The sequence below is a fragment of the Zootoca vivipara genome, chromosome 14, assembly GCF_963506605.1.
Source record: "Zootoca vivipara chromosome 14, rZooViv1.1, whole genome shotgun sequence".
Classification (NCBI taxonomy): Eukaryota; Metazoa; Chordata; class Lepidosauria; order Squamata; family Lacertidae; genus Zootoca; species Zootoca vivipara.
This window is the reverse complement of record NC_083289.1, coordinates 14,168,589-14,196,500: the sequence shown is the minus strand read 5'-3', so window position 1 is coordinate 14,196,500 and position 27,912 is coordinate 14,168,589. Positions and strand designations below refer to the sequence as shown.

The 27,912-nt window shown below is 41.7% G+C and overlaps 1 protein-coding gene across 3 annotated transcripts in view; it reads right to left on the bottom strand.

Annotated features, from left to right (window-relative positions):
• Positions 1-8,342: 8,342 nt before the first annotated feature.
• The window catches only part of GALK2 (galactokinase 2), a 72,055-nt gene continuing 52,485 nt past the window's right edge, over positions 8,343-27,912 (bottom strand). The window contains exons 8-9 of one of the 3 annotated variants that reach the window (XM_035131692.2): positions 16,298-16,499; positions 8,343-11,024 (exon numbers count right to left, since the gene is read on the bottom strand). In XM_035131692.2, coding sequence (XP_034987583.2) covers positions 10,817-11,024; positions 16,298-16,499 — 410 coding nt within the window. In that variant the 3' untranslated portion in view covers positions 8,343-10,816. Of the gene's footprint in view, positions 11,025-16,297; positions 16,500-18,026; positions 27,573-27,912 lie in introns of those variants that run through there. The other 2 variants (XM_035131691.2, XM_035131693.2) reach the window with 2 other exon arrangements.

The following is a 27,912-nucleotide window of genomic DNA, read 5'->3' as shown; positions in this document are numbered from 1 at the left end:
TCAGCGCTCAGAGCTGGACAAAAAGCCCTTTGATATAACTGGTAGCCCTTATACAGGTCTGGAGGGAAAGAAGGGGTTCGGTCACAGGTTTGCCCCTGAGAGACGGAGAAAAAAGTTTCCATCTTTTCTTTATCTGCTCCTGTGAGTGTTACTGCTTTCTGGAGATTTAGGTACTAGTCCTTTTGCCTTCTCCATCTAAAATTATTGTTACTGGCTTCCAAACACTTTCCAGCGTGTCTGTATAATTCCTGGATTTTCAGAACTGGACAGCTGAGGTCGCATATTTCACTATGCTTCAAATCTTCAAGTTACATGTATTTGATCTGCCAGTAACCATCATCATATGTCAGCATCTTCATCAGAATCCAACTTCTAATTGCTACTGGCTTTTAAAAACAAATCCAGCTGAAAAGATATAAATCAACTCTTTTGGAAAGTTTTTGTTGGAGTATCTAAAGGAAAGGCTTTGTAAACATAATCTTCTGTTCTGATTCTGACACTGTTGGTTTTCTTACAAGGAATTACCTGAGAAGGAAAACTCTCTGGGTTCAGGACTTTTCAAAAATGAGTTTAATCGTAGTGTGACTTTCCTTGGTTTCAACATAAGCCTACCACGATCAGATTCCTCTCGGATAATAGTACATATCTGTATCAAATCTGTTTTATGGCTCTTCTCTGCAGCCCTAGATTTATCTTAAGGAAATTTGGTAAATCCTTTCTTGGGGCCCTTGTTTCTTTTACATACTATTTCCTAGTGTATTTATTTCCCTTGGCTGCTACATCAGCATTGGGAACTGTGTGTGTTTGCATTTGTGATATTTCTTAGTTATTGTGTAGGCCAGGCATAGGCAACCTTGGCCCTCCAGATGTTTTGGGGACTACAACTCCCATGATCCCTAGCTAACAGGACCAGTGGTCATGGATGATGGGAATTGTAGTCCCAAAACATCTGGAGGGCCAAGGTTGCCTATGCCTGGTGTAGGCCTTCATATATCCAGTTCTTCCTTCTAATGGTTGACTCAGGTGGTAGGTGACAACAGGGCTGTAACCAAAATGGGGCCAATGAAAAACAAGATGGAGGCATAAGCATGCTTTGATGGCACCTAAAACTTTCAGAGGTATTTTAAAGAACAACAACAACCCCCCCCCCAAAAAAAGCAGGGTGATGCACAATAAACATTCCAGTGAAGACTGCCTGTTTAGTGATTATGGAATGGTGATTTTCAAAAGAAAAATAGGAAATGGGGGAAGGGGGTAGAATGGTCAGCTGGAGGGGGCATGGCTGGCTGGCTGAAATCACACTGACTAGGGGCATACCTGCTAGTAGATGATTGTTTATGGCAACATGGTGTGAGAGATCTGACTTGTGTTACAGAGCTTCCCTTTAAAATTAAGGTTCCACATTCCTCCAGGCTTTAAATTCAGATTCCCAACTGATTCCATGGAGGAGACCGATGACTTAGGAGATAACCCCCATCATCTCTCTCACTCTTTCACCTTGGCGCATTGCTGAGCATACAAGAGCAGTGTTAGAAACTGAGAAATGAAAGCTAGGAGCTAAATGGCACCTTAGGCCTAGGCCAGGGTCCCCAAACTAAGGCCCGGGGGCCGGATGCAGCCCAATCGCCTTCTAAATCCAGCCCGCAGACGGTCAGGGAATCAGCATGTTTTTACATGAATAGAATGTGTCCTTTTAGTTAAAATGCATCTCTGGGTTAATTGTGGGGCATAGGAATTCATTCATTATTATTTTCTCAAAATATAGTCCAGCCCCCCACAACGTCTGAGGGACAGTGGACCAGCCCCCTGTTGAAAAAGTTTGCTGACCCCTGGCCTAGGCTATAGGTGCAACAATGGGATGTCTAGGTGCACTTTATACAGGAATACAAAGCTGAAAATGAATGGACTGCAGCTAACATATTATGTTCATTTTTCACATGGTCTAGTCCTTCCCCTGCCCACCCCCCTAATATTCTTTAGAGGGTCTTCAGAGAGTAGCTGGAAGTGGGGAAGCAGAAAAAGGTCCTCCTTTCCTTTCACTCTGCAGTTTTAATCCGAAATCTTAGGCACGGTTCTGCGCCCAGAGCTCAGAAACGGCTCACACTAATGGAACTCCCTGTCGCAAAATGGGCCTTGAAAAATGGGAGTTTTGAACACTGTGCACAAGTCCCCTTCTCCCCCCCCCCACCGGCTGCATTCATGCAAATAGAGCGGAGCTGTAGCTATTGGGGGGGGTGTAGCTAGGATTTTTGCCCCAGGTGAAGCCTCCAGAGGGATGCCATTGAGGCTCCCAGCCTCAGTATGTGTAGGCAAATGCATTTGTGGGGGTGCCAAATGGGTCTTTGACCCGGGTGAAATAAAACCTACTTTTGCCCCTGGTAGAACAGGCTGTGCACGCCCAGACAATAGTGAGAAAGTAGTGTGGTACCTTGATACTCAAACGGCTTGGCTCCCAAACAAATCGGCTCCCGAACACCGCAAACCTGGAAGTAAGTGTTCCGGTTTGCAAATGTTTTTTGGAAGCTGAACGTCCGACGTGGCTTCCAATTGAGTGCAGGAAGCTCCAGCAGCCAATTGGAAGCCGCCCCTTGGTTTTCAAACCGTTTTGGGAGTCAAATGGAGTCCTGGAACGGATGAAGTTTGAGAACCAAGGTACCACTGTACTGTGGCCAGTGGAAAGCCCAGAGGAAAAGGTGAGCAGCAGTGGTGGGGAGGAGAAGGAGGAAGTGGTGGATATTTCTGAGAGCATCTTGCCCAAGGGCCATCCCAAACTTGAAAGAAGCAACTGCAGACCTGTGAGGGACAAGACCTATCTTCAGCTGTCCAGCTAAGGAGACTTGATGGAGAATGGCTCAGATCAGAAAGACCTGTGGTGGGAGAGGAGAGAGAAGAGTGTGCTATGGGGCACAGAGAAAAGGAGGTTAACTGAATGGGTTGAAAAGAAAATTATTAAATTGTAAGAAAAATGTTTTTTCTATGGTTTACATACTGACGCATCTCTCTTGGGTTAATAAAAAAACGTAAAAGTGGTCCTTGGCATGATTTGCGTTATGCACCACTGGTATAAAGAAACGATAATATTTAGGTAGATTGAAGCAATTTTATGCAGACGCTTGTAGTTTCCCCCCCGAGGATTTGTTTAAAAATGCATCATAATGCTTTGTATATTATTCTTCTGGAAGACAAACAGACCGATCTCACAGAAGTCTTCCTGCACAGGACCCGCGACATGAATGGGAGTTTTGAAAGAGCCCTGTCGGAACATGTGCAGGTGCCTGTCCTGCCGGCTTGGACCTCACTGCCTCAGCCACTCCCAGCCATGTTAATGGGAACTGCTGCCCCGCAGTCAATGCCTCAAGCATTTCATTGGGACTTTCCTAGGAAAATCTGCAGAATGGGGCATATTTCCTTTTCTTAAAAGGAAAACGTAAATCTGTAATAAAATACCACATTGCCATTCTTTTAAAAAATAACCTTTAGTAGAAATTCTGTTCACGCATGTGCAATTTTTTTCCTCTAGTTTCCTTGAGAGAAGGAATATTAAGCTCATATTCATGGCAACGTAGTAAGTAAGTAAAACCTTTATTGGCATCAAACAAACTCACAGACAAAATAATAAGAGATTAAAACTGTCACTGTGGCAAACGCTGTGTTAAGAGAGAGAAGGGAATAATCCGCTATCCGCTCTCACGACAATGGGGCTTCTAATAATTCAGACGACTGCAGAGTACAGCGACGAGAAAATAGTAAATTAAGATATTGAGCCACCATCTTGGTGAGGGCCTGGTCCTTCCCCAGCAAAAGAAATTGTAAGATTTCCCGCTCTGGTCTCCTTCTGGGGATGCCGAGCCGGTCCAGGAATTGTTGACGAAGGTCGGCGTAAAGATTACAGTGAAAAACCATATGTAGAAGGCTTTCCACCTGAGGGTCATGACACAGACAGAACCTCTCGTCCTTTGCCCTGCCCGAGAATCTTCCCCACAGGAGGTTCGATGGATTTGCGTTGAACCTGGCCAACGAAAATGCCCTTCTTTCTTGTGGGTTCAGTAGGAAGTCAAGATAATTAGGTTTTGTTTCATGAGCCCACGGGAGGTGGAAAAGAAGGGGGGAACATGTTGTGCCTGCTGCCGCTATAAGATCCTGTCTCTCAATGTCCCACAACCTAGTTAAGACTGTGGCTTTGGCAGATTGTAAGGACATTGAGCGGAGGAGTTCTACTGAAAGCCCCAGTTGCTGTACCTTCCTGTTGAAGTGTTGTATCCCTGGGGGGAGGAAGGTGTCCGAAAGCATTTCCTGGAGGAAGGGATCTCTGTCAAGGTCGAGGCAGATTTTTAGCCAGAATATAAGGAATCTTGCCCAGGCGACAGATTCCACCTTGTGTTGAGCTCCCTCTAAACATAAAACTGCATATGGGACGCATCTTGGAACAGAGAAAATCTTGTAGAGGAAGGCTGATTGCACTTGCTCTACTGTCTGGGTGAACCCCGGGATCCAGATTGGAATGCCGTAGAGCAGTTGTGATATGGTCTTGGCATTGAAGATCTTGAGCGCAGAAGGGATATGCGAGTTGGCCCTTGTTGTAAAAAATCGCGTAATTGCCTGCGTGGATATCTTACTGGCGTTCACCGCCGACATCTGTGAGGGCGATCTGGCTGCGACATCTGTCACCCCATTGATCGCCAGGGTTGATTCGGCTGATCATGGCAACGTATTCATGCTACCAGCTCTCTTCCACACTTTCTGGTTTTATACCATCATATGGGATTATTAAGACAAAGCAGGGGAGGCTAGTCTGTTAGGCCAAAGGTGCCCTGCCCCAAACCTCATCCAGCCCCCACCTGCCTGCCTTCTGACTTGCAACCAGCCCTGGAATTAGTACTGTCAGCTTCCTCCTCCTTAGTTTCTGTGTTGCCCTTGTAGAATTCAGCAGCGGAGAGCATGGCAACAAAACGGGAATGACTGGCTCTGGCTCCCCCTACTGTTGGCCTCCCTGCTGTCCAGCCAACCAGTCCCAGTGGGTGCCAGTCATCACTGGGGGGAAAGATTTGCTCAGCTCACTGAACCCCCACAAAATGATACTACCCTCCTCTCTTTACTTGGAGACACCCAGTGGCAGGGGGTGCTCGGAGGGGAGAGGAGGGGGTGGAAGGAAACCCAGGCACAAAAATGGAACCTTGGAAGTGCTGTGCCCTGCAGGTCCCTTCTGTGGCAGAGGGGGGCCTGTGGGAGGGCAGCATGGAAAAGGAGGAGGATTGAGTTAATAGCATAAGAATAAGATTTTGAATTGGAATAGAAAACCCGCCACAATTAATTAGAGAAGTTAGGAAAACCAGGAGGAAGAGTATCGAGGAAGTCACAATTATAATGTTAAGATAATAAGAATTGGGAATTTATATTTCTTCCCTATTGTTGTTGTGTTGTCTGTATTTGTTTAACTATGTTTATGAAAGAGCTGGGGGGAAACTAACCCTCAGAGCTCCTCCATTCCTGTCCTTTCAGTGGCAGGGAGGGGATGTGGGGGGAGGAGGGAGGGGGGAGGCCAAACCCAACTTATAATGGACCCCTTTGATTCTTAACGCCCACGGGTACCACTGGTGGCAGAAGTGGACTGGTGGGTGGAGGGAAAATGAAGGGACAGTGTTATAATGTATGTTTTGTTTGTCTTGTTTATATAAAATTAATAAAAATTATTTTAAAAAAACAAAAAACAAACAAAATGATACTATCGTGCCATTTAATGAAATAAATGCAACATGTTGATTTTCAACTTGTGTTGGGCTTCATAAAACACCAGAAGTATTTGTCTAGAGTGACATTGGTAAATGTCGACACCACCTTCTATCACAGAGTGGCTTGGGGGGGGGGGACTAACATTCTATTTCGGAGCCAAACAAAATAAACGGGATTATAAATTTATTGAAAAACAAGCTCTATTCATGAATTATTGGAACAGAAAAATATAATATAGAACCATGTGTCTTTTTCTCTCTGCTTTAAGATACCACTCTCAGTATACTTAGCATTCTCAATATACCTAACATTTTCAATATTCAATATTTCAGTATTCAATATTCTCAGTATCTCCAACCTTATAGAAAATCTGGTACTTTTATGCTTGACTCCTATCCTTATTTTAACTATTGTATATAAGACCAGGCTGCTAACAATTTCTTGATGGTTTCTCTTCTTTGACTATCTGCTTAACTCGTACTTAATCCACATATGTATGTTTGCTTGTAGATTTTGTAGCTTGGCCTTATAAATAAATGTTACAAAGAAAGACAAGCCTGAAAAATAAACATCTTTTCCCTTGACTGCAATAACAGCACACCAGCTTCTCCGACATACAGAGATGCTATTGAAGAAAGTCAAAAATTTGCAAAAAACTTGCGCAGCGATTTTCTTGAGTATTGCATTCATTAAGCAACTTCTTTACTTTAAAAAAAAAAGCTCTGTGTACAATTGGAGGGTACTTTGGGGACCTCACGTGAGGATGGCATGAATTAGATTTCTTGCCAGGCAGCAAAAAGACAAAGTGCCTTCGTCACTCCCACTATGCACTCTATGAATTATCTGCCGCTAATATTCCTACTCTAACCTGAGCAATGTTTTAATGCTAACTACAGATTCAGGGCAAGCAATGAACTTGCACAATACAGACACCCAGGTACTCTGATCACTCTTGGCAGTGCAAGTTGTTCGTTTTCATATAACGAAAAGCAGATGTCTATAGCTGCTGCAATCCTCAATGCTGATCACCCTCCAGAAAATGCTTGTTCAATGGCACTCTTTCAGGGCTACTCAGCAGCAAATGATCTGAGGAATGCAGGGTTTCCAAGCAAACTTACTGGAAAAGCAGAGATAACCTAAGTGCTGCATTTCATGTACAACTCCGTATTTGCTTTTTATTTATTTTAAACAGTGGGGTGAGTGAAAGTGTGTGTGTGTGTGTGTGTGTGTGTGTGTGTGTGTGTGTGTGTTATGGATAACAATGCAAATGTGTCATGCATATGGCTTTGCTTTTCAGTTTTGAACATAAGTGTGCTGATGAACTAGCACATTTACAACGCCAGAGACAAAAAGTTAACAGAACATACAGGAGGTTTGCTTTTAACTATTTTTTTTATGTAGCAAAAGGTTAAGGCTCTCTTATCTTTAGGAATGTAAGTCACATAATGACCAGGGCCAAATGATTTGGCTCTAACTAGTGGATCTCTAACATGGAGGTAAGTTCCATTGAATGAAATGGGACTGGCATCCAAGTTAGACATGTATAGGTGTGCTGTTAATTATATCTTACTTTTGGGAAATGCTACAGTACCTAAAAGTGAAGGCAGTTGAGGGATAATGATTATGATGGTTTTGTTATTTGTACCCCACCCATCTGACAGGGTTGCCCCTTAATGTCCTCAGCTAGAAATGCATGGCTTCTGTTGTCAAACTCTATATCCTTCTTCATAGGGAACTGAGGGCCAAACTAGATAAGTGCAAAATCAGGTGATGAATGTGTATTTAGTAAATTTGTATACCGCTCACTCATAAAAGAATTTCTCTAAGCGGTGAACAACAGACGTTGTTGAGACTGGAGACAAAATAGGTCTGAAGCTGAATGCTGGCAAGCTGGAAGTGCTATGGACAGGTAGTTCCCAGGCACAGCCATTAGGGAGTCAACCTATTCTGGATACAGCAGCAGGGGAGACCCTGGTGGTGGTGTCAGTGGGCAAGGCCTGGGGGCATGGCATGTGGTAGTCTTTCTCTGTAGTGCCCTCCCCCCTCACTAATGGAATCCCCTCCAATCTGAGAGTAGGTTGTCCCTCACACAGTTAACAATTAGGCATCAGCTTAAAACTGCCAGGCCTTTGTTAGCTAGCTGCACACATTAAGAGGAATAATTTCTTGTCCATTGGGTTGCATCCAACTAAGTTCTACTCACAATAAACCTGCCAGGGCCTTTTCAGTATTGGCCCCAACTTGGTGGAACGCTCTTTCACAGGAGACCAGGGCCCTGCGGGATTTGTCATCTTTCCGCAGAGCCTGCAAGACAGAGCTGTTCCGCCTGGCCTTTGGGTTGGACTGAGTCTGACCCCTGTGTTTTCCTCCCTCATGGCTTGGATTTATGGACTACTTAAAATGAGGCTGCATTTTAAATTTTAATACTGTATTTTAATTAATTGCTTTTTATGTTTTATTGTAATTTTATTGGTGTGAGCCGCCCTGAGCCCGGTTTTGACTAGGGAGGGCGGGGTATAAATAAAAATGTATTTATTATTATTATTATTATTATTATTATTATTATTATTATTATTAAAATTAATAGATTTGTTAGTTATTTCCATTATTTTCCATTGTTATTTTCATTATTTTCCATGGGTCTACTCTCTGTAGGGCTAATACTGTATACAACCCAATGTCTTTGAGGACTGCTAATGGATGGTTGACAACTGTTATTGTTTTGTGAGATTTTCTTTTCTTTTAATATTGTTAGCTATCCTGGGCTTCAGCGGGAAGAAGGTTGGGGTATAAGAACAATAAGTAAGCAAAGAAACCTCCCTTACAAGGTGCAAATGTTTGCTAATGGAGATATGAACTCTGCACCAGCTTCCATAGCCTATTCAATTTCTAAAATGTTCCAAAATAATAATAAAAATAACAACAATGTGGGCCAAAAGTCGAGTGTAGGAGAAATGGAATTTAACACATGAGCTGGCAAAGGTGAATCCTAAATTCCAGATGGTGGCAGACTCATTTTTATTGGTATGTTGAAAACAGTTGAAGTGTTAGATTATTCGCTTCTCCTGATTTATAAGATTCAAGAAGTGTTATGTTCTAGTCATAAAAACAGGCATATATATGGGACATAGTTCACCCTGTAGCACATGAACTGTGAAGAAAGCAGTACATTGTGTTTGCTTGTCCTATACGCTAGGAATTCAGACAGATGAAATGGAATGTCACTTTGATCAGACTAAAGTAGGAGGGAGGTTGTGGTCTACAAAAGTGCAGCAGTGACAAGAGGGGGCCCTGGAACATAGAGCTAAATTCTACTGAATCATACTATGTCCTCTATTCTTTTCTTAGGATGTTGACAACCATCACTAAGAAGCGTACTGAATCAAGGCTGCAAACAGAGAGCATTATAAGCCTAAGGGTATGTCACTTTTGAGACCACCATTTCCAGTTTTTAAGTAAATCTTGTGGCCTGGATAAAGTGTAGAAAACCTACTTAAGTTGGCCAGAAGATTGTGCTTTTCCTACCTGTTCCATCCAATACCAGTCATACACTCAAGTCTCCCTTCAGCATGCAGTGCAAGAAACAAGTTCAAAAGAATTCTCCGTGTTCTTCATCTGGGCAGGCAAAAGGTGAAAGCACCATCTCCAAAGCCCACTCAGCATCTTTGGCCCACTTTTGGATTCAGGTCCATCCTCTAGCAACTCCACTGAATTTCTGAAGGACATGAGAGTTCTTCCTTCCCACCAACTTTAAAATGATCAGTAATGTCTGAAGTAATCTGTTCAGGTTTTAACTGCCCAGAGATGCAGCAACCTTGATTTAGTATTTCCTGTAGCATCAATATGCGAAGTCCATCTGCAGCATTTGTTTGGTTTTCTGGGTTCCTCCAGTCAGCTTCTAGTTGTCCCAGTCACTGGGCTGGTAGCTGTTGTTAGCCTACAAGTACCACAATGGACTGATCCCCACCCCAAAATGACCAGGCTCAGCTCTTTTCTCCTGCTGCTTTTGCACACTGAAACTGAGCATACAACCTCTGACTCATGAAGGCTGTAGAAGGTGGGCACCATCCCCTTCTGTGGGTTTCTCTGGGCATTTAACTGTAAGGCCAGAAGAATTTCACTTGTGGATCCAGGGGTGGGTGTCTGTTGCAGGAAATATTTTTGAGGGTACTCCTTAAGATGGAAAGGCAAAGTTAGAAATGGCAGGAGAATTTCACTAACTGCCTGGCCCTCGCTCCACTTTCTCCAGCCCTTTCTGTCTCTGGGGACTACCTTTTATGTGCTATGAGAACCTGCTCCTGGTTAGGATAGCCAGCCCTAGACATCAAGAGGTGACCTGCCTTGAGGACTGTGCATTGCAGCTGCTGATTATGTCTCATCCCAATGGTGAGAGAATCTCTGCCCTGAGTGTGTGGGAGAAGGAAGCATGATGGAGCCAGAGGATGCTTCAGCTCTGCTTATGAATCCACAAAAAGTGTACAAGGTCCATGCACTGAGCCGGACCCCCAACCCCAACCCCCCACTTCACATGCTAGGTTATTTTCTTCACTTAATTCAACAGTTCATTCTGGTGTTTTGTTTGAACAGGAAACCCCAAAGTCATGCCATTCTACATCCACATCTGCATCCACATCCACAGTGAATTCAGCAGCTGAATGCCTCCCTTAGTAAGATACGTGTAACAAAAGTTACCCGATTCATTCCTTGTATTAAGCTTATTGACATACTTGATATTAAATACGCCTCTATCTTCAAGTCAATAAAGACAGACAGAGCAGCATTTTAAAAATTTCAGTCTGATTCATTTCTTTCTCTTACATTAATAGGTTTTGGCAAATAAAGTTTTGTAAAGTCCAGACAGAAATCATTGTTTTGGATGATCTCTTTTAGAAGCCTAAGTTTTGCGGGAAAAATACATTACAACAATTAATAGAACCCTTAATTTTATTACAATTATTTTTCAAAATGCATTCTAATAATGGGTGTTGCTCATTATAATAAAAACAAATGATTTGTTTACTGTAGCGTAGAAAGTCCTGCCAACTTCACAGTGCCACAGATTATTCCTTTAAAAAGTTGGCATCCTTTAGGACTCCAGAAAAATTGTTGCTCCACCACCAGGGTTGGTGGCAAATAGGCTGTTTCCTCCCAGCGCTAACCTCTGGTTATTGTTTTTATAGTAAGCCTCTTTCACATGTGCTAGGAATCTCTCCAGCTTCTCCACAGGAACCATTGACACAGTGCAGCCACCCCATCCTGCTCCCGTCAGGCGCGACCCAATGGCTCCAAATTGCCTAGAAGAACAAAAAGCAAGTAAATAGATTTTCGAAGCTGTAAGTCAAATTGAGAGAGTGTGTCGCATGCAACATGCCCACTTGAACACAGTGCGCTTAAGTGCCTTGGAATTCATCTCATTTTTAGAAGCTTAGAGTAGGAAGAGGCAACTGTGAACAGGGTGGTGGGGTGCTTAATTCAGTCTCAAAGGCTTCCCATCTGGTCCCTACCACAACCTAATCGCTTGTTATGCCTGCTTCAGCCAGGCAAGCTAGTGCACAGGAAGGGGGCTCTTTAACCTCTCCAGCATGAATATTAAGAGAGGTCATGAATGAACCACATTTGCTCATTCTTCTTTGCCTATGTCTTGGGGAATAGAAGACTTATAGTGCACCGGAAGGCCTCTGGTTGCTGAGGAAAGGTGTATCAAAGACAGTGAGCGCAGCCAACATTGCTGGTTCTTCAGGCCTTTATTAAATTAAACCTATTACCCCCGTTAAAGCTTTGTTGCCAACCAGATGCTTAAAAGTTTCTGTCTGCATAGAAGGCAAAGTTATTCACAATCACTTTTTCCAGGCATTATTTTTCTGCTCAGTTTTGGGATTAATTTATTTATCATTTTCAAATACACCCATCCTTTATAGTGTTTTAGAGCATTTATGTAAGTAAGCACTGAGGGGGGGGCAGAAGAAAGATGTCGTTTTGTTTACCAGCATTCATCAGCAAAAATCCTTTAGTTTATGCCCAGTTGGTAGTCATAATGTAAATTTCCAAATCTGGTAAAGTCCAGATGCCAAACAGTTCTGCTCATCAAGATGAGACAACTCATGCTTTTCAAGATTCAGCTGCTCCTCCCATTTATAGCAACAGGCAGGAAAAGGGAATGTTGTGTCATTCAGAGAATATCCAAGCACTTTAATCACTCAGCATTAGGGATGGTTGTTGTTGTTGTTGTTGTTGTTGTTGTTGTTGTTGTTGTGATGATGATTAAAAATGCATACTGTGCATTTGCTATCTAAAACAATGCTGAAATTGGCCCAGTCAAGGTTTCTGCTTGCCTTTGTGAAGCATGACCCATTTAAGTTGTAGGTAAATTGATATTCCAAAAGGGGAATGGCGCTTGTTTGATTAGTTGCATTATTGTATAAAGTACCCCAGAACTTTGGGGGTGGGGGGGGTGTTATTGCAGTTTGCAGCTGGTGTTTAGCAAGGTGATTTGGAGCAAAGGCTCGGTGTTGTTAACCCATTCCCATCTTCATTCTTGACCAGGGAAAATGATTATGGGACTTAAGAGTTGGGTTAAAGTGACTGAGCTGTTTTGTCTCCTCTATCCAGCAATTTGAAGTAATTTGAAGTAATTCCTCTTGACTTAGAGGAGTGCTATTGAGCTCAGAAGAAAAATTTCTTTTAAGGTGGTATTTCCAAGAAGTCTTCCTTTATTAATAACTCCTACAACTTTTTTTCCAAGTAATGGGCAAAATGACTGAAGGTTTCAACCATCTAAGATAAAACTCAAAATCTAAAAAATGTAGCACTGACCAATTAGTGGCTAAGCATTTTGGCACTCCAAACCTTCACCATTATGAATCTCTAAAAAAAATATGGCAGGAACTCTTTAGGAAAACCAAAATATGCTGGCAAACCCAAAAACATCTGTATATGCAGATTTTGCTTCACAGTTCAAAACCTTGTAAGAGATGCAAATCTGATAGACATAAGCAAAGCTGTGGCACATGGTTTTAGAAAGGATTTTTAAACCTATGCATAGCAGCTGGCTATGATTGTGTATAAAAGCAATTTAATATATGCAAGTGCTACCCATTACCATAACCATATCAAGCAAATGTTTTTGTTAGTCAGCTTTTTAAATCAATGACAGGCAATAAAAGGCCAGGGGGGAAATATCGGTCATCAGTGGAACAATCCCGGATGAAATACAATAATTACTTAAATAAAATATCTCCTGAATGAGATAAGGGCAAAATGAACCAACGTGTTCTTAGTTGCATGCAATTCACTTCCTGTCATAAATCTCCTAGACCAGTTTAATTACGGCTGCCAAAATTGATATTACGCTTACTTCAGTGAAATCTTAATAACCACACAGTTCATATTGGCACTTACTCGCCTCCATCAGTTTCTGTGTTGCTTAATGTGTATCTTATATAGCAGGGGATTTATATGGTTGTAGCCATTCTTCATTTTTATTCAGCTTCCAGGTTTGTCATAGAGCAAGAATCCCATTTCAATTCAGACATCACACTTACCATACCTCAGTTTGAGCTACCAAATGTACTTGGAAACATTGATTTCGACCATCTTCCTGCTTCCATTTTTTATCTGCTCAGCATACCTATTGCTATAGTTCCTCAGCTTCCACAAGCAGCTTCAACACAGCTGCAATCCAGACGTAACACAAACCATAGGTGACACAAGCCATGATTTACAAATTCGCCTCAAATCTCCATTCCTGGTTGAAGTTTCCTGGCTGGTTGTAAAACATTTGTCAATTCAAGCAATATGCCAAACCATCTGTAGAGCAGTGGTAACTAACCTTTGGTCCTCCAGATGTTGGACTACAACTTCCATCATCCCTGACTACTGACTGCAGGTGACTGAAGTTGGGATTCCAAAAACATCTAGAGGACCACAGATTGGCCACCAATCTGTCCTATGGCTATAACGAAGAAAGCTTAGATACATAATTGCTTCCTATGACTTGGGGGTTTCTCAAGCTTAAAACATCCCTGTGGTTAGTCTCAGCACTAACTGATATGAGAGACAGTGGCAGACATGTCTCAGTTATGGTGCCCTCAGTTTAGGGCAGGCTTCCTCAAACTCGGCCCTCCAGATGTTTTTGGCCTACAACTCCCATGATCCCTAGCTAGCAGGACCAGTGGTCAGGGATGATGGAAACTGTAGTCTCAAAACATTTGGAGGGCTGAGTTTTAGGAAGCCTGGTTTAGGGGGTAAATAGATTCTAAAGGGATGAGGAAGGAGTAGGTCTTAAATCTGGGACTTAAGGGAAGTTAGATTATTGAGACCTACCTGCATAAGTGGTTGGACTGCCCCAAGGGAAAACAGTTCTAGACAAAAGTATTTTCTGAGATCTCACTGATAACTGGACAAACAATTCATCCTTTGTTCTGGCTCTTTTGAATTTGTTTTCAGATTTGGATCAAGACCTGAATAACAAGGAGCTGATTTTGCATCTTTTGACAATGAGACAGGCCATAATTGCCAAATTTTGGAAAACTTTTTATCTCAATAATCTGGACTATTGATATTCCCAGACTTGGCAAATCACCACTTTTGAAATATCTCACATGAGCTAAAAGTGCCCACGAGCCAAAGTGAGAGGTCACTTCATAGCCATTTGGTCCAATTTTATTTTGTATAGTAATACAGCATCTGCTTTAGACCATAGAGCTTTCCCCCTTGATATGTTTTATTACTGACCCAGTAAATCACATAGCTGTATTCTCTTGCATAACAGCCTGTTCATAAACACGGTAAAGGAGACAGGGAATGGGTGTTGCTGGAGAGACACATATAATAAGTAGGCAGAAAAAGGTGCTCTCTGAATCTCACTTGAGGACACAGTTGACTGACAAACACTTCAGCAAATATTTCCCTTCAAAGACAATCCTTAAGGACACTGCAGGACACTGCTATAAGCATGACAATATTTGCTCAGCTCAATGTCAGCTTTTTATATTATTAAATGCAAAGAAACAAGCCACCGATTGCCAACTGAACACTTTCATTGAAACTCACTTCTGGGAATCATCTGCACTTTAAAAAAACACACAGACTGCAGTCGAGTATACAGCTATGAATATATGAGTCTCGCTGATGTTTGGTCCATTCTAACCATATGGTTCTATAAATGTGCTAGGTTGCGGCTTTAATGCCTAGGCTGCAATCCTTGTAGCATTCCATTAGCATCACTGGCACAAAATCAGCCTAGAGCAGGGTACTGTAGAATAATCTGTATGGTGAGCTGGTTTGAAAGCAATCACTGTATCTGAAATGGAGATACTCTAGGCTCTACATTACTGTATCAAGTGTCCCTGTTTCTGAGGATACAGAAATAATGTCTCTTCTACAAACTTTGCCAGCATTTCAAGTCAGGAACCCCCCAGGGCCTCACACTCTTATGGCATAGCCTAAGAAGGATAATAACCTTCACTTAGCTACTTAGTGCACCAAACCACCAGCACTTTCTGCCAAACACTTGTGGCATGACAACCATACAATATGCCCATAATGAAATAGTTTAGATTCTTTCTAGAGTGCTGAGTTTCAAACTGGCCCAAGACAGCCTCGGCATATTAGATCAAACTATTACCAACTAGCTGTGCACAGTTCCACATGAAAAATGTAGTAAAGACTGTAGTGTTGGATTAAGCTGGACAGCAGATGCCATAAAATTCATTGTATTCTCTTATATTAACAAAATGTACCGACAAGTTCTCTTCTATCATGGAAAGAGCAGCTGATTGTTTGCGAGAGCTAGTTCTGTTTCAGCAAATGCTATTTAAAAACCTCTCTGGTGGGTTGCTACTGGATTATCCACAGTAAAGGAGCTTTGTCCTACTATGAATTTGTATAGCACTTAATGTGAAAGAGCTATGATCTTGCTTGAGACAATAAAGGGAAGGAGCAAAAATAAACAAGTAAACGAATTTTTTTCCTAGGTTGGGAAAGTCAAGAGCTGTAAATACATGTATGTTTCTCTTGTATTTGGGGAACAGCCACTGCTCAGTGGTAGAACACATGCTATGCATGCAAAAGGTTGCCAGTATATCCAGGCAGGGCTGGAAAAGGCTCCTCTGAAACCCTGGCATTCTGGTTCAGATTTAAATTGTGCTTTAGACCCCAAATATCTAAAAAAAGTAGAGGCAAGTGTCCCTTATTTGCTGCTTTCTGTGAATGTCCTGCACAACTCTGATATGTGGCTCCCCATCCAATTTGAAACCATACCGGATCCTGCTTAGCTTTGCAAATGTGCTTGCAGTTTTATTGCTGCACCAAAGCCCTAGGGCAGAGCTGGTAAACCAGCAGCCCTCCAGATGCTGAACTCCAACTCCCATCAGCCGCAGCCAGCAGCATAGTCGAAGATGGTGGGTGATGTAGTTCAGCAACGTTTGGCGAGTCATAGGTTCCCCACCCCTGTCCTAGAGCACCGGTAACAGTTTTTAAAAACAGCTTAATGTTATGGAGCACATTCACTGCAATCCAACCCATATGCTCAAAAGAAAGTTCACTTTCCATGGCCTTTGCAACTTACAGACAGATGTCCACCAGCTGATTCAGTTCAGGACAGCTGCACTCATATAAGTCCTTGCAGCTGGCATGGCTCTGGTTCATTAAATCCCCCAATAACTGGGCTGCATCTTCAGGTGCCTCTGTACAAATCTTCTTAAACTCCAGGACTCTGGCAGCTTCGCTGTACACATGCTTAGCACGCTGGTATAATTTAAAGGTGGTCACTAAATATAAAAAGCAAGAAAAAATATTCAGTGCAGGAACAAATGGAAAGATGTATGATTTATTGCTATCAGATGTGATCATGTGGCTTCCAGAGAAAACTGGTAAAAAAGGTGATCCAACATTTTCCTATCTATTTTGTTTCTCCTTTCTTTCAGTCATATGAGTATTGGTATAAAAACTGTATGCTCTGATCCAGTATTGGTATAAAAACTGTATGCTCTGATCCACAGCAAGGAAGATGGTATGCAGAGGGACTGCAGTTATCACAACATAAAACATAAAACATACCTTGCCAGTCAGCTGTGTTTTATTCTGTAAAGGCAGCAAACTTGGGGATTGAAATAATGTGGTCAGGAGGAAAGTGCTTTAACAAACGTACCCCAGTAGCCTCCTCCATTCAGCTTTTCCTGCTGCCCCACTCCAAGTAGGAATGGACAACACTCCTTCCCTGGTTAAGCATCCTGAGGAATGGCGCTGCTTGACAAGTGTCAAAGTATTAGAGCTACCTCCATGGTTTGTGGTCTTCTTAACTTCCTTCAGAAATGTCTAATTAACTTTCTTTTTTTAAAAAAAATGAAAGACAAGAGTCTGGAGCCCCTGTTGGTATGGAACCCAATGAATGTGTACCTCCTATACTTGTCAACATCTGAAATGCCATGACTAGGAGGTTGTCTCCTTTGAAATCCACAATATGTTTCTCCTGTTGGGTTTGCTCATAAATTCAGCATTCATTCATTTATTACATTTATATACCACTTTTTTCTTCTTCCAAGTTGCTCAATGTGGTGTACATTGTTCTCCTCCCCATTTCATTCTCACAGCAACCCTATGTGGTAGGTTAGGCTAAGAGATGGTGACTGGTCCAAGGTCCCCCAGTGAGTTTTATGGTTGAGTGGGGATTCAAACCCTGAACTCCCAGGTCATAGTCTAACACTGGTTCTCAGATGGCAACAAATAAATACCTTTCTGAAGTTTTCTGATTGGGCTGTGTTTCAAACTTTCATGCAACTAAGGAACTGGGAACTACCAACGAACTTCAGCATCATCTGTAACCAGTGTTGGCCTTAACAACAGGGTGGCACTGTTATCTGTGTAGTACCTGACACAGGTGAATGAAAAACCTTTATAAGATTCTTTGCACCAGTAAATTTCCTATGACCCAGACCAGCAAATATGGTGTGTAGTTTATACAGTCGATACCTAGCCTTGTGCCAGCCCCCGAGTGAGTAGCATTCTTCCAGCATGAAATATATAATCTCAAAAGTATTACCAACCTTATCAAGTACTAACCTTACCATAAATATGCTAATGGTTGTTGAGAAAGTGTATTTCACTGCTCTTTATCTCAAGCATTGTCCTATCCCTTCCTCTATCACCTTTACTGACATTTTTGTTGAAGTTTATTTTTTACATTTCTTTACCAGTCCCTTCAACTCAGGCTACCTTCCTAAACTTACTTAATAAGCAATAAAACCCTTTTGAACAAAACTTGCCTGATTTCTGAGCAAACATGCATAGGGTTGAACTACCAATCACCTAGTTTACATTTCTCTGTCTCTCTCTTGACCACTGTTTATTTATTTATAACATTTATATCCTGTCTTTTTGCCTGACCGCAGGCATCTGAGGCATCTTCAAGATTCAAAACAACAAGGCAATAAATTGCAGTGGAAGTGGTTTACACATGCAACTGCAAAAGTAACATATATGTATATATGAGTTCAAGGGATGCAAATATTTTCACATTAAAACTGAATGGCCCGTTCATGCAGAAATACTCCAAAGGGCTAAGGCCTTAATTGCATCCACCAGGAACCCAATCCAGATGCCAGGTGGAGATCAGCCAACATATTTTCTCTATTGGGTTCTTGGACCTTTGGTCATGTTGAATTCTGGGAGTGATATAAAACACCAGTAGATTTTTCTTGTAGGAAAAGCTGAATAAAAGATGGTACTCAAATGCACTTCATAGCACATCATTCACAACATGCGTTGCCACCATAAAATGTCCACTTTAGCTGGTTTAAATTTGAGAGACATTGGTTTCCTGTCCACCATCTGAGAAACTGCCTCTCAGTAAGTCTCAAGCACATGGGAAGCAGAGGAGGAATTACAGTGATGAATGAAGAAAACAACATCTCTTCAGAGGTGCCAGGATTATTTGGCCCGATATGAAACATAACTGCTGTTAATGAGAATGGACCCAATGGAAGAGTTGCCTAAATACATCATTGTTTTGGAATAAGATTAAAACCCATCAAAATTGGGAAAAAAAACTATGTACCCCAATGGAAATGACCCCCCTGGGATGGGTCACTGAACAATGGAAGAAGTTTTCCCAATTCGCAATTTACCAAATCCATTCAGGAGTACATTTTGTCCCTGTGTTTATGAATTGGTCTCTGCTACTTTCGCACCATGCAATGCACAGTGTCACTGCTGGGTGGTTTACAGGGGTGTGTGTTGAAAACAAGAGCATTCCTCTCTGGACAAATTCTCTTTCCAGACTATTTCCTTTTGAAGGCATTATTTTGCAGCGGGGCAGTTTTAAAAATGTGCATTTGTTTAGGGCATATCTGAAAGTTGCGTGAGAGTCTGCCATTGCTCACACTCTCTTGTAAATCACCATTGAACAGTAGTAACCCAGAGAATGAACTGAAAACATGTCTGGTTTCAATTTGGAGGCCAACATCTTGCCAAAGGCTGTGATTGATTCAGAGACCACCCTTCGGTAAAGCAACGCTTCACTGGCCAGATTACCTTAAAGCACTTCGCGGTTCTCTCAAGCTCGTCACGTTACGTACTGGCCATGGGAATCATCTTTTTACTTCTTCCTGCCAGCCAGACGCTGGAAAGGCATGTTCTCAACAACATTCTGTCGTGTAAGAGAAGGCTCTATAACCTCTCCACATTTGGTTTTGCCTCTAATCTAGTGTAATCCTTTCAAAGCAATTATTACATCCAAAATGACAGAAACCGGGGTTGCATTGTTGTTTTCTTAGACTTTCTTATTAGAGTGACTGTTTGCCAAGCAAATATGAGTTAAGGAATGATAGTATTTAATTAAAGGGCTCTACTTTCATTGTATTTAGCTGGTAGAACAGCCCAATTCTTGGAGAAAGCCACAAGTACTAACACATGATGGATTTTAGTAACAAGGAGTCATGCAGCCACTTACAAGGTCTACCATGCAGCATCTGTAAGATGCAGAGGTGCACATCTGTCACCTCCACCGACTGGCAAGACAGAGAAGTAGAAAGGACTATAATTTGGGCTAGTTCTCCCCACTAACCTACACAGTGGAAGAGTATTAACATCACGTCTCCCATTTTATTTTTAAATTTATTGTGATTTACATAGTATATACAAACTCCACAAGTAACAAAAAAGATCCAATAACCGTTTCTGCTTTCCTTTGGACAAGCAGATTATACAAACATCAATGCCAAAACAGGATGGAGTATCAGTGTCCGTCTTCTTTCAGTGTACATTCCCAACAACAGGCTGGGATCAGATTCATTCTGGATTAGGCTTTACAAACTGTTCCAAATTAAGACATATTGTGATGATAATTGCATCTCTGTGTTTATCAGTTTCACAAACTAAACAAAATCTTGCAAAGCTGTATGAAAGGATTCAATTTGTGTTTGCTCCCTTAATCCTTGAAAGTAGTGTGTTAGTATCTCCATGGTCACTAAATACCATAACTTCTTATACCAGCTTCTCAAGTTCAGCCCATTAGCATTTTTCCAATGTTAGGACAATATAAATCTAGCCACTACCGCCATATGTTGGAACAATTCTTTGGCAACAATGTCTAAATTGAGACATCCCCCAAAAGTGATAGAAGCCATAGTTGTGGATCTTTGGTGACTTGACACTTGGCTCATCTCCTCAATGACATTCTCCTAAAATATTTCTACTAAGCATTGTCGCCAGAGGTGCTAGTAGGTCTCTAACAGCCTAACCTGTGAATAATCTTTAAATAGTTGTACTTAACAGAGGACAATATCATTCTGAATGTTTTTATCAGCCAACCTAAAGGAAATATAGCATGCTGGGTCAATTTGCTTTCCTAAATCTATTTCCCATACAGCCTTAAAGTTATCAAAGTTTGACATTGTCAGATCAAGCAGCAAACCATACACCTTAAGAGACTAAGCCCTTGTACCTTCCTCAGAATCAAGAATCCACTTTTCAAATGATGTGAGCTCCCTTCGTAGTATGCTCTTTTATTAGGGAGCAAGTAATGAAAGACTGTCTTGGATTAAGCTCCAGCCATCCAACCCTTCTCCTGCAATTTATATTTTTTATTTCGACATTTGACAGTGTCCCTCTTTGACAAAAGTAACCTGAATGAAAGAGCCATTTATCTTGTGATTCGGAGCAATATGATTCCTTAATTGGGCTATGAAAGGAGGAATGATGGAACACAGAAAGAAGTAATGAGACAGCAAAGCTACCAACACCTCCATTTCAATACATGGAATGGGAATCATTTAGCAAGCACCACCAGCACTGGATGGGAATATGGCTCACAGACATGTCCAGAGGAGGTATACCACTGGGTACCAAAACACTAAGAGTCAACCATGGGGGAGGCTATTGCCTTCCTGCTCTGCTTCTGGGCTTCCCAGAAATATCTGGTTGACCACTATGGGAAATAGGATGTTGAGCTATATGGAGGTTTGGAGTGACCCAGGAGGGTGGTACTTTTATTCTTATGATACACTACTAATGGAAACAAAACCTCCATGGAGAGGCCCAGATTCGCAACCACAATTGGCTTACGGGGCCAGGCTTCTCATCTTATAGTTGAACAGCTGAACTTCAGGTTTCCCAAGGTCACATAAAGAAAGCAAAACTGGCACTCAGACTCCTGTTGTACATCAGGGTGACTAGCCTGTGGCCTTCCAGATGTTACTGGACTTAACTCCCATCAGCCCCAACAAGCATGGCCAGGGATGGTGTTAGCTGTAATCTAGCAACATCTGGAGGGCCACAGGTTAGCATATTCCTGCACATGCTTGTCAGGGGCCCTCTTCAATAGCTCCCACATGCATTAAGTGGATTGCGCTTAAACTGCTTGTGTTGTAAGCCACAAAAAACCCTTCACAATCAACATCCGGCCCATGCTGCAAAAAGTCAAGCAGATAGCTTCTCATCCTGGAAGCTCAAATTCTCCAAAGACAAACTGCAAATAAGCTCAGCTGATTTAGCTGCTACAAAATGTAGGTCTCTCCCTCCCTCCCACTCCTTTCAGGATTATGGGTCCCCCAGCCATAGATGCCTGAAACAAACAGTGATTTTCAGAGGAACTCCTGAACATTCTACAAAACAAAACAAAACAACCAAAAACCAAGTTGGTTGTGGAGAAGGAAATCAGCAAGCTTGTTTCCCTCTCAGCAATGCCAGAGGCTGCTAATACGGTATGAAAATTTCGACCTAATGTGTGCCAAAAGGAAAAAAACATTAAGACGATAATAACCTGGAAATACAGCAATATAAGCAGGTAGATGTCTTTGTTTTGCTCTAATAAGGCCCTTTCTAAACAGACACTGTTTTCCCTGAGGGACCAGATAGACATCGCTAATCCACCCAGACGACAGTGTCCCAGCAAGCTATTCCATTGTTAAATAAGCCCCACTTCCCAGTATTCCATTGGTGCTGGAAAACAGTAGTTTGTGCCAAAGCAAACATGAGGATTATACATGTACTGGTGTGGAGATGGCAACTGTGCTACTGTCATGCACCAGTTGCATGATGCCCATGTGTCAGACTCAACTCCTTTTGAGTTCTGCATGGGACAAACATAACCTGTAGTCAGCAAGAAGCAGCAAGTGATAGGGGGCAGTGAAGGGTCAGGGACTAGCAGTGAACAATAGGGATGGCTAGGGAGGAGATGGATGGTGGCAGTAAAACAACTGATGTGTTTCTGTGCTGGGTATGGGAAGATTTAGCTGCAACATTTTGTCTTACTGAATGATTCAAAGAATTTTTTTTCAGCTGCTACTACTATACCTTTGGGCCTTACAAATGCTATCCGTATGACTGGTCTTAATGAATGAGTCGGAACACAGTTTTTAATTTGATTTCTGTCTTCATGAGCCAGCTGTGACCAGGTGTGTTTCACCTGAAACTCATTACTGGTCCCTTACCCACCATCATTACCATTTTAGGTCATGTTTCCCGCACTAGTTAGATATGACTTTCACAATTCACAAAAGCAATGGAGCAGGTATTTTACAATTCATGAAAGGTATGGGTTAAACCATAGATTTGAATCCAATTTTTTTTAAAAAAATTAAAGGGTTCCAGGAGAACAAAATCTGAAAATTATTATTAAGGGGTTCCATTTGACCTAGATGGAAAAAGCAAAATTCAAAGCAAAATCGAAGGCTTTGGTTTGGATGTATTCAATATTAAGTTTAAAAAAACAGAAGTGTGTTTTAAGAACATTCCCCCCCCCAAAAAAAAATAATAACCAGTTTTTAGGTCCAAAATATTTGGGGATGGGGTTGCTTTGTTGGTTCCTACACATTCCAAAGAGCAGCTCTTCATCTCACAGAAAGAACTGTCTGACCTTTGGAAATAAAGCACGTAGAGCTTACTGAGCAACAAGCAAATAAATAAAATGGCATCCTTTCAGACACTCATGTGAAGTAATCAGTGCCCTCCATTCTAATATTAAGCTCAGGTAACAGCATCTTGCTTTATAAAGTCTCCTTAAAATGGAACAGTAGCCTTTTATTATTCTTTATAGGATAAAACTGCCTTTTGAAAAATGATTTTACTTTTTTTTCAGAAAGCAGGAGCACAGAACTAAAAAGAACCTCTGGGATTACGAAGTCCAAGCCTCTAAATGTGAGCTTTGCCAGCTGGCTGACAAACTGGGAGATTAGCAGAACCAGCAAGGGCGACATAGACCCCAAAAGGGATTGACTCAGAGACCATTGCACAAGACGTCACTGTGCACAATTTATCTCTTTTCCCTGGCTACTGCTTTCTCCACTTCTGGATTAAGGTTAAGCAATGCAGCTTGGCTGTTGCCATTTATGTATGAATCTGGCCTTCTGAATCCAAGTGTTGGTACTCATTATTTAATGAAGTAGCACTCACGTCTCAGCACCCTACTCAAGAAAACAGTTTAACACACCTTAAGGTCTGATTTAAATGTTACTTTTGTGAATGGAGCTGTTTTCGTACGGTCAACTCTAAGGTTGCTAACAAATGTCAAGCACGACCATGGGCAGGATGACATGGGAACTTGCACCAACATTGTCACTCTGTCCAGTGTGCGGATGATCATGAAGTAACCACATTGTTCCATCTACCCACATGATGCTATACCAAAGCTATGAAGGTAACACTTACATCAGCCTTAAGCATTCTCTAAGGACAATATGGTTTTTTTTAAAAATCGTCTGTTTATCATATGAACCTGCCCAGCCTTTAGGACCAACCTTGGAGTTCTGAATTCTATCCCTATCCACATGTGGTATCCCTGGTGATACCAAGACTGGAATTCCCTAACAGCCAGGCACCCTTTTTTCTCAGTTGGGAACAACTTTCTAATTCCAGTTATTTGTTAAAGTATAAACTGTTTCTGGATTATTTTGGTATGTTACTGCTGACTTTAATGTTTTACATACTGGTTTATCACTGTATGAAATCCATCTATTGCTTTTACATTTATCCTGTTTTAATGTTTTACCTTTTTTACATGCAAGCCATTTTGCCTCAACACAAAGCAGCATGAAGTAAATTAAACCCTTTGAAGTCCATCGCCAGATATAATTTATTGGGCTGGGATCCTGATAAAGTTATTCCTGGATCACAAGCCTTTGAAAGTGCAATCCTATACATATATCTACATAGAAGTAAGCACCGCTGAAAACAGGTAAATCTGAGCAACTTGACTTGCCATAGTTGTACGAAGTACTTTGAGATTTACTTTGCCGGTTGTTACTTCCAGGATGTAAAGCTGTATGTAGAAAAAGATTTTGCCCAAACCACAACAAGCTGGTTGGATGCTTTTAACTCTTAAGATAATTCTGCCCCCAGGTTTACACATCAAAAATAGACTGCAAGGTTTTTTTGTTTGTTGTTCTTATGAAAGGGAACAAACTGTTTAAAAATACTTCACTTGGAGGGAAACAAATCCCACATTTTATAGGGAAACGAAGGCATGTTTTACTGTGGGATGCCTTCCTGCGATGGGGCAAACTCATACAATGTGCATTTTATTTTTCAAAACAGCAACAAGCACACCCTAAACAAGCAGAGTGAAGCAAAACAGAACAAATGGTGGTGGTAAAGTGTACCTTAGCCATGTAAGCAAATAAGCAAGAAGTAAGATCCTTCAAATGGAACTAACTATCCCCATTCTTGTCCTAGATTAGGATCTAGGCTTTCACCTTGAATCTGGAAGGAGCAGCAGGAGGGGGATACAGTATAAGGTTATTGTTGTTGGCATCTGTCGGTCTCAGAAGACAATGGGGTATGCCTCCAGGAGTGAAGTCAAAATGCTGTGTTGGCAGCACTGAAGTGTTCTTCCCAGGGCGCAAGTCTGGGCAGTGTCTGGAGGTCCTGGGCTGCCCAGACAACAAGACACACACCCCAGCCTCGCTGACGTGGTCCAAAGGAAAGCAGAGCAATATGTTTGGTACCAGCTTGGCTGAAGGAGTTGCTGGAAGGAGGCGTACAAGGCACCACCCAACTGTCTTAGGGACTCCACTCTTGATTTATGTAGGGTTGACTCTGTAGCCTTTTCTTCTCCCAAATATATCCCTCAAGGCAGCAAGGGTTTAGGACCAGAGTTTTCCTTCTCCTAGATGGGCTATCTTCCCAGGTTGACAAGTTCTTTCCGCCCTTCACTTCCCTCTACAGCATGTGCTAAACCAGCTTCTTGACCGTTGGACCCACTATTGGTCTTGTCTGTTCAATCTGCCGGAGCCTGTCTTTGCATGCAGGGGAAGTCCCTAACTCACCAAGGGTTTGAGACCCATTGGCTATCCTTACCTGGTTTAGCCTGCCAATCAAAGCCATTTCTGGGGTGTGGCCACTGTCGCATGCTCACAGCTTCTAGGAGCCACAGGTGGGAGCTGAGTGTAGGGTGAGGACCAAAGGTGGGCAAACAATGTGTCTTCCAGCAAGGTACCACCCCTTCCCTAATATCCATAATGAGTTCCATGGATACAGGATGGGTGCAATAAAAAAATTACTAACGGCAAATTTTAATATTATACAAAAACATGGGCATCGCAACTATCTTTTGTTACTACAAGGTACCATTGCCTCCAGTTAGCAAGTCCAGCAAATAATTTAACTACGTTAAAAACAATTTTTAGCATAATAAGTATTCTGTTTTTACAAAGGAAAATAAGATAATATATAGTTTGCTTAACAAGTTTGTTAAACAGAAAAGGAACTGAACTAAAATATTTTTTGAAATCTTTACCAAGGTTCCCTTTTGACCAGTTATTTCAGTTCCCATAACAATATGCAATAATGTATGATTTAAAAACACTGGGGTTTTTAGACAGAAATCTCTTTGTTTGGTGTATTTCAGCATTCCTAAACCAAGCTGAGGGTTATACAAACAATAAATTCTAATTTTTATTTTCCTATTTCTTCTTTGCAACTAAACAAGAATCTGTAACCAAGTTTTGTCTTGTACCAATGAAAACAACAGGCTTACTCTATGACCCATTTTTGTTGGCTTTATCACACAGAATCAGAGTCACGCCACATCCTAAGATAGATTCTGTTCTACTAACATCTGCAAACACTAGATGGGATAACATTTCCCTTACTTTTCACACTGAAAAGTCTTTCCTACAAGAATAAGGTGTCCAAAGAAGCGGAAGTAGGGGGGAAAGGGATGAAAATAATTAAATCTAAACTGTATTCTGTTGGAGCAGATATTAATAAATACAGCCACACACCCCAATCTATAACCCACTTCAATCCATGATTATTAACTGCAAATTTTCCTGTTCCCTTACAAACAGCTCTGCCCTGTCTTCCTTGCTGTCCCCTATGACTTCCAGAAGACACCTGTGGTACAATTTTCAAATCCTTAGTAAAATCTCACCCTAATTTATCACTTAAGCCAGTAGTCCTCACCCTGAAACAAAACTAAGTACCTAAGTGCATTTGCAGCCACCTGTTGCTCTTCCCTTATATTCCTTCCCTCTCTGCTGACATTTAAAATGATAAACTCTCTGGGAACAGGGGCCTGGGTTGGTTTTTCTTTGCTTATGTTACTCCAAGGGCACCATGCATAGTAATGTTGGTGAAATAATAAATATGGAGTGAGCGTTGCTCAAAAGTTCCTGGGAAATTCCTCTCTTGCTCCTGCTGCTGCCACGCACTAAGCAAACTAGAGTCAGGCTTGCCATGCTGTCTGAACTTGATGTTGTGATTTGTTTCCTCCAAACAAACCACAAGCAGTATGCTAAGAACAAAACTTGTTTGCCACTCATGGTTGGGGGAAAACAAACCACAAGCCCAGGTTCAGACAATGTGATAAGCCAAACTCCGGTGCATGGTGCAGCAGGAGTGTGAACTTTTGAGCACGGTGCACTAGCGCACTGGTCATTCACATTAAACCGTAGATTTTTTTTTTAACCATGTGACATGGAAACCAGGCCATTAGCATGAAAGGCTTTAAATATAGACACAGCCAACATTCTAAAAATGTTCCATGTGCACAGCAAAATGTGGTTGGCTCATTTAAGAATAGGCAGAAATACTAAGACTATATGCCAAGCAAATAAGAGTGCATTAAATTCACTTCCTAAATCAAAAGTTACCTCCCCCGCCAAATGATCAAAATCAAAATAGCCTCTATTTATTTAAAAGGAGGGAATTTAGAACACATGCTAAATATCTTACAGAACAAGCCGGTCTCTTTCCTCCACCTCCTTTGGTTTTCTGAGGCATGCAAGTTGCTTTGATGACATATCTCCCATGTCAGAACCAGACATTTTTGCCCCATTGGCACTGTCCTTTAAAGTAGTTGAAGAACATAAGTTGCATGCATTGATTTAGTTTGTTCCTGCTGCACCCTAAAGGATTGGGATGGGAACATATCTCAGTGATGCTTCACCTGTTGCAGTTATCTTCCTTAATCCTATCAGCGACAAAATCTGTGGGAAATGTGTGGGTGGCTTGAAACATACAACAATTATCCACATGTTTGTTTGTTTGTTTGTTTGTTTTCGCGTGCTGCTGAGTTATGGCCAATTGTGGCTTCCCAATGTGTGTGCAAGGAAAACATGCATGTGGTTAGATCTGCATGTAGGCATATTGTAACATGTGAAGCAACTAAGAACCAGATTTGGACTTTGCCCAAAGTAAACCTACTCAGTGTCATGGATGAGAAGGGGTTTCACACTGGGCATCCTT